Source organism: Cibotium barometz, chromosome 3 (genome assembly GCF_041138505.1).
Source record: "Cibotium barometz isolate CiBa-2024 chromosome 3, ASM4113850v1, whole genome shotgun sequence".
In the NCBI taxonomy this organism is placed as follows: Eukaryota; Viridiplantae; Streptophyta; class Polypodiopsida; order Cyatheales; family Cibotiaceae; genus Cibotium; species Cibotium barometz.
Genome location: NC_141048.1, coordinates 62,967,199 through 62,974,084, shown reverse-complemented (window position 1 = coordinate 62,974,084; position 6,886 = coordinate 62,967,199). Strand labels below are relative to the sequence as shown.

At 43.4% G+C, this 6,886-nt stretch overlaps 1 protein-coding gene across 3 annotated transcripts; it reads right to left on the bottom strand.

The window, feature by feature from the left end:
* Window positions 1-1,200: 1,200 nt before the first annotated feature.
* Window positions 1,201-6,517, bottom strand: LOC147640370 (uncharacterized). Of its 3 annotated transcripts, none has more exons than XM_086779896.1 (6): window positions 6,004-6,517; window positions 5,286-5,347; window positions 3,649-4,948; window positions 2,916-3,241; window positions 2,624-2,684; window positions 1,201-2,530 (listed from the first exon to the last, which is right to left on the bottom strand). In XM_086779896.1, exons 3-6 carry the CDS (start codon window positions 4,825-4,827, stop codon window positions 1,601-1,603), a joined length of 2,496 nt encoding a protein of 831 aa, XP_086636022.1. In that variant the 5' UTR covers window positions 4,828-4,948; window positions 5,286-5,347; window positions 6,004-6,517; the 3' UTR covers window positions 1,201-1,600. The 3 variants fall into 3 exon arrangements, with proteins under 3 accessions (XP_086636022.1, XP_086636005.1, XP_086636014.1); XM_086779879.1 differs by having other exon boundaries at window positions 3,649-5,132; window positions 6,004-6,422; XM_086779888.1 differs by lacking the exon at window positions 6,004-6,517 and adding an exon at window positions 5,740-5,811 and having other exon boundaries at window positions 3,649-5,132.
* Window positions 6,518-6,886: the final 369 nt, after the last annotated feature.

The window sequence follows — 6,886 nt, the reverse complement described above, 5'->3', positions numbered from 1 at the left end:
CGTAGCAATGTGTGAGAGCAATTCTATCGAATCTTCAGCTTGCCCCACAACCATTGTTGAATTCCCATCCCCACCTTGTCTGTATGGGACTCACAAATCTATAGTAGAAGTTGCACCTTTGCTCTTCAAATCTATTATAAAGAGATGTACAAAATACTCTCTCTCTCTCTCTCTCTCTCTCTCTCTCACACACACACACACACAGAGGAAATACTAGAATGACAAGAATGACAAGTATTAAATGGTCATATGAGAGCATTAACCTTTGCTTTGATACCAAGTAAAATCTTGATGTAGCCAAGGGGGATCAATAACAACCAAAGCAAAATAGTAAAGAAGACTTACATTTTGGTAGAGCCAAGGAATATCAACAACAACAATAGCAAAATAGAAGTTAAGAAGGCGAACAAAGCCGAGACTGACGACAATGCGATAATCTCAAACCTTCAAGTCAATTGCATTTTACACAGTCAACTTGCAAGTAAATAATGTATAGCATCTCAAAGGATACTTCCTCATTTCCAAGTACACACCTAAGCATGAGACTTAACATACCTCATGTATATGTCATTGTGATCTACTACATCATCCAATCTCTACCCTTTTTTTACTTCTACATTCATCCTCTTATAATTGAAATTTGAACAACTGATAGAAGAGCACTCTCAAACGAATTCTTTAAAATATTAATGATTAGAAAGATGAGATTGATTAAGACTCCATTAAAAAGATCACAGAGTAATATGCAAGCGAGCACCTCAACCCCCTGAGGGAAAAAATCAACAAGTTATTACAAACATTTATGATTATGCCTCAAGCAAATGCTCTGTAAAGGCATGGTAACTCAAGCATTCATAGAAACATTGCATCAGCTAAGCCTCTGCAAGGTAGAGCTCAAGTCCTACACGACGTTGTGGCCAACAGTGCCAGAATACTCAGGCTTGAAAGTCATCCTTTGGCTGGCTTCCAACTTGTAACCAAAGCCTTTCCTCTTCCAACTTGTAACCAAAGCCTTTCCTCTTCAAACTTATAACCAATGCCTTTTGCTTCATTCACTGTACAACCATCTCGGCTCCACCCAACAAAAGGCACACAAACACTTAAGTAAATGCCTGCCCAACTCATGCACATGCATTTGATAGTTTGAAGCACTGATCAAGGGCTCACTAGTGTTGCCAACAAAATTGTAATGGAAGTATGGATGAAAAATTGTTTGAGCTCATGGCATCGTTATAGAAATGCTACAACAGCCTCAACAGCGGAAGCCATTTCAGGTACTTTTACATTAACATCATGAATGGATAGTTTTTCTCTGTACACCTAGGCACACCTCATGTATGTGCATATACAATAGCAGAATTGAATGTTGTGTATAACTTTAACTTGCACTGTTGCTGTGCTGTGCAAGAACTGATAAGCACCGAAGACATGGAAGAAAGAATGTATGGGATAGGGTGCCCCTGTATTTCTGGGAAAGGTTTGATCATGGAGCTCATATCAATAAGCTAAGCTTCCATGTACTTATTACATCACGGTCTCCATGAGGATTTTCTTGCTTGTAAGCTTCACACAGCTCATTTCAGAGCACTGAGCAACTGATTCATGATGAGTAGTCATGGGGAAGAATGTGTCCGGCAAGACGCTTTCGGTTTTGAAGCTGTGAGAGTATTTTGTAGCTGTTACTGCTTGAATTGTTAACAGCCATGGAGGAATAATAGTCTTGAGCAGTAGTACCCACGTCACCATGCTGCTTTTCAAGCAATCCACCTGCAAGCTGATGTGGAACAGGATGAACACCATCATGGCCATAAATATGGCTATGGCTATCGCCATGTCCATGACTATCACCATGGCCATGACTATGGCCAGGTTCCTGAAGGTAATGATAGTAGTGTTGCTGTCGGTGTTGCTGATGTTGATGTTGATGTTGAGCTTCTAGGACATCAGAATGTTGAAGGCCAAGGGTGAGAGAGACAGTATTGCTTCCCGAGACAGTGACACCAGTAACACCACCTCTTATGGCTCCGGCATCAGAAAGGTAAGCTCCAAAACCCTGACCTTCCATCCCTCTGATTGCTGCTAAGCCCAGCTTGCTGTCTTCTTTGATTTCGTACTCACCTTTGAAGTCATGCACATCAGAGTACACCTCTGTCTTTGCAGCAAAGCTCTCCGTGGAGTTCCTTGCCTTCTTTGCACTCTGTCTCTCATGCAGTAGTAAGCGAGAATCGGTAGCAGTCGTTGCTTCTGCTGCAGAATCCTCAGTAATCCTTGCCAATTGGTGTAGTCCGGTCTCCCTCTCACCCTCATCACTGCTTCCAGCTTGGATCATAGCTTGCTCGGATGTTCGAGTACTGTTGCCGTGAGCATTTCTCTCAGCAGCTGATCCCACCCTCAAATCATCACCTTCCTCCCCTGTATCATCGGACCGCTGATTTGCAGGCATTTCAAACTCCTTTGCTTCTTCCTGATACATCTCTTCCACCATCGGTTTCCACAGCCTTACACGTGCATTGATGAACCAGTTGGAAACCTGCAAACCGCCCAATGATCACTATAAAGAGATGAAATTATACTAGAGCAGAGAACACTGGAAGCTCAGGAGTCGGTGACCTTTTGCCATTACCTGATTACGAGTTAGCCCAGTCTGTTTTGCTAGCAAGATCTTATCTGCATCTTTCGGATACCTGAAGCAGAGGACATGCAAACATGTAAAGGTAATAAGTAGAACATGAAATAGTTGAGTATGCATACTACATATCCTCCCTCTCCCCGCCCCCCTTTCCTCCTCCTTCTCTCTACTTCGTCTTTATGTATGGTTACAGTTACAATATTTTACATGATGGATGTTAACAACAACACACATAGTTGCATTGAAGCTGCAAAGGCATAATGGATAGATGGCAGGTTAAACTTACGGGTGAAGAAAATGCTCAAACAACCAAGCCCTCAGAACCGAGACAGCACGTTCCGGAAGGCCCCTTTGCGGTCTCCAAGCATGTTGTTGCATCATTTGCAGTTGCTGCAAAGCTCGCTGCTGGCACAAGTGCTCTTCCTCACCCAGCCCTCTGCCTGCAACTCGAATCTGACTTGCAATAGCATCTCTCAGACAGCGAAAATGCCTCGAGATAGTCTGCAATGCCAATGCAGTGTAGGATTTGGCTGCACCGGGCCCTGCTGCAGATTCGAACGAGCTTACAATTGCTTTCATTTGGCTGTAGTATAGCTTGTATCTCCGATCCACCTGCAAGGTACCCCTGCCATTTGATCAGCAGAAGATAAGAGGTTACCCTAAGGTCTTGTAGGGTCTTAGACCTTTATCCTAGAGTCTAGACCTCAGGGGTCTTAGACCTTTATCCTGAAGTCTAGACCTTAGGGGTCTGGTAGGGATCTTAGACCTTATCCTACAGCCTAGACCTTAAAGGTTTAGTAGGGGTCTTAAAACCTTTATCCTAAAGTCTCCAACTTGGATAAATTAAGCAGGTTTTGCCAAGCTCGATTAATTAAATGGACAAACATAGATGGCTTAATGAAGCAAGCATTAATGAAGCGGGTTTTGCCAAGCTCGATTAATTAATGGAGAAACATAGATGGCTTAATGAAGCAAGCATTTCTGAGAGGGAAAAAACAAAGGTACATCATTCGCGTTACCTCGTCAAGCATAGCCATCAACTTTGCTTTCTTCATCTGGAGTTCCTGCCTTGCCCAAGGTGTTAGCTCCACGGCCGTTGAAGCGGCCATGTCCGGACACGACATGGATTTCGCTATACACAGCCCCCACGCCGTTCCCCCTTTTGCAGTCACACCTGTTTCTGCCATGCCTTTCATCACAGAACTGTCTGCAAGTGAGCTGTGTGCCATCCAAGACTCTGGTTTGACATGTTTTGTTGATGAACCATTCTTCTTTATTGCGCTTTTGACACTTACCACTTCTTCAAGAAGATGCTGGACTGCTTTGAGGTATTTTGAGCCTGTGAAAAAGCCTCCAGAACCCATCACCATCGATGGGACCTCCGGTTGTGCGTGTGTATGTCTGCTACTCATATCATTCATATAATTATGGAGACTTGTTCCTAGTGCCCCATCCATGGAGGAGGTTCTTAAGTGACTCAAGTTCCCTATGTTTGACATCCTGTCCCGTTTATATCCACTCTCGTCGCCAGTAACATGAGTTAATCCTGGAATTGCCGTTGTTTCATCAGATTGCATGCTGCCATAGTACTGCATCTGGATCGGGTGCTGTTGTGGTGAAAGAGACAGGGATAAACCCTGACTAGGCCCACCGTCTGATTCGTGTGCTTGGGCCACATTTAAACCAAGAACCACTCCCTTGTGCAGCATAGAAACCTGCTCATCATGGATGGATTGACGCTCCATGTCGAAATGAGAAAGATTAGAACCCAACTGTAGCTCTGAGGTCATGGACGTGAACCTGGCTGCCAACGATGGATTATACTGTGTTGCTTCATTGGACGGTAGGAACGAAAGCTCATTGGTTGTGGTCCAAGTGTACGGACTGTTGCCAACCATGCGACTTGAAAACATGCCAGATGGGCTTTGCTGTGAAGCGTACATTGCTGCTAATGGCGACTGCTGTGCTACAGAGCTATGTGAGAGCATGGGAGGCATTGGATATCCCGTATAAGGATGATGTTGTTGGTTGCTGTTGCCAGCAGAATCATTCTGACCAATTGCTGCTTCCGGATGGTTTAAATGCATTAAATTACCTGCATTTGATGCATCTGCACATCCACTGTAGCCCGGGTTCATTAGGTGGAGGGTTTGTATCGATTCGGCTTGAACATTCGATCCCGATGGATAAGCGGCCATAAGAGCTTCTTTGCAGCTTCCCACACCTTGTGCACTACAAAAACTGCAAGTTACACCATGTAGTGGCTGTATATCCCGGCATGTCAGGGATGGACCTGTGTTTGAAGAGCAGCTTGAGAACCTGACAGGGGTAATTGTGGACAGATTATTACTATTTCAAATGATTGTTAGGTTCACAGCATTCAGCCCCTTCAGGTGAATCCTCTCAGGCTAACCAAGTCTTTGTTAGTATCTAGAGTACTGAAGCTGGCAGAACCCCTCAATGCCGTCAAATCATACATAACAATATGGACCAAAGGAAGAACCTGAATTGCACAAAAAAACCATTTTCAAGTAGATTACAACAACTTTTACGTTTGAAGGTTATAACTTGGCCTCCCCAAAAAAAAAAAGGAATTAAAAACACAGGGAAAGAAAAAAAATTTGTGCAATGTGCAGAGAAAGGCAAAGTTTATTACCTTAATTCTAAGAGAAGGCACACCAGTGTAAAGCATATTTGGCTGCATTACTTAAGGCACACCTGCATAGAATTCATGAATAAGGACCCCCAAAAAAATCTCCTTACTTTGCCATAATTCTGAAACTCTAAAGCAACATAATTTTCCCAGCTTAAAACCTAGCCAATTTTCCTCCCCCTTCCCCCCCCACCCTTCCTCCAAAACCAACAAAATAATAATACAAGACCCCAAATTTCAATCTCTCAACCATAGACAAAATAATCTCCAACCAATATTTTTCAACCTGAGCTGTGATTAACACAAAAAAGCCCTAAATTTCTCTGGAGAATCATAAAAGTCATACGAAGATTTGCACCTCATGGACACATTTTAACCATTTTGTTGACTATACAAACTGTGAAAATACAAAGCTGATTTTTTTTTTAAGAGAGAAAACCCATGTGATGATGATCACCAGCTTTAATGTAGTAATACAAAGGTGACCCAAATTATTGCAGTGGCTATTTGGGCGGCTTAATTCGTGAAACAACTACAAATTTTCAATCTGAAGGCCAGCTCTTGTGTCACATGTATCACTACAAGGCCACATCTATTGCATGTCATGATACAAGATTGGGCAAAAGCATAGATATTTAGATAGTATAGACATGGCTAGTGGAATGGGCTGTATCGAGAGAGAGAGAGAGAGAGAGAGAGAGAGAGAGAGAGAGAGTTTTACTTGAGATGGATGCTTTCTGTTCTGATGAATAAGATCTCACACTCCAATCTCAGAAGCTTAATTCTGGCTGATTGGCCAGAATGGAAGAATAGAGCCCACTTTCTGATACATGGAGCTCAAGACAGAAGGTCCCAAAAATTAAAAAGGAGAAAGGAAGAAAAGATGATTAAATGCCTTTACCCTAATCAAAGCAAGGCAGAGTGAGAAATGTGTGGGTCATCTGGAAAAGAAAGGAAGAAAAACCTTGCAAGGCAGAGTGAGAAAATTATGAGCTTTCTGGAAAAAAACCCCTCAAAAAGAAGTTGGTTTTCGAAGGGGGGAAGTGTGTGTGTGTGTGTGTGTGTGTGTGTGTGTGTGTGTGAGAGAGAGAGAGAGAGAGAGAGAGATGGGAAGAAGGAGAAGTCTGGTTGGAGAGCAATGAAAGAGAAGGGGGATGATATGACTCTTCTTAGTATTGTGATGATGATGATGATGATGATGAAGATGAAAGAAAGGAGCCCGGGAGGCCTGGCACAAAGGTGGGCGATAGGGAAATCGCGAAAGTATACCTGCGGCCGAGTCCCTCGTCCTATATCAACATCAATTCATAAGACATGAAAGAGGAGAAAGAAAGATGGGACTCTATCAGCCAAGCGCGCGTGTCTGTCATTCATTTAAAGATCAGCTGATTTGGGTCCAAAGTCTCTCTCCCTCGAAGAGAGAGAAAATATGTGCGTGCGCGTGTGTGTGAGAGAGAGAGAGGCGGTAAAATGCAACACCAGGGCACATACAACCAAAAGTTGGGTTGAACTTGGGCCTTTTTAAGGGCCCTTGCACTAGCCAATCTGCCCCACTTGTAAGTGGGGCAGATTGTAAGTGGCAGTAAGGTAGTGCAAGGGTCCTG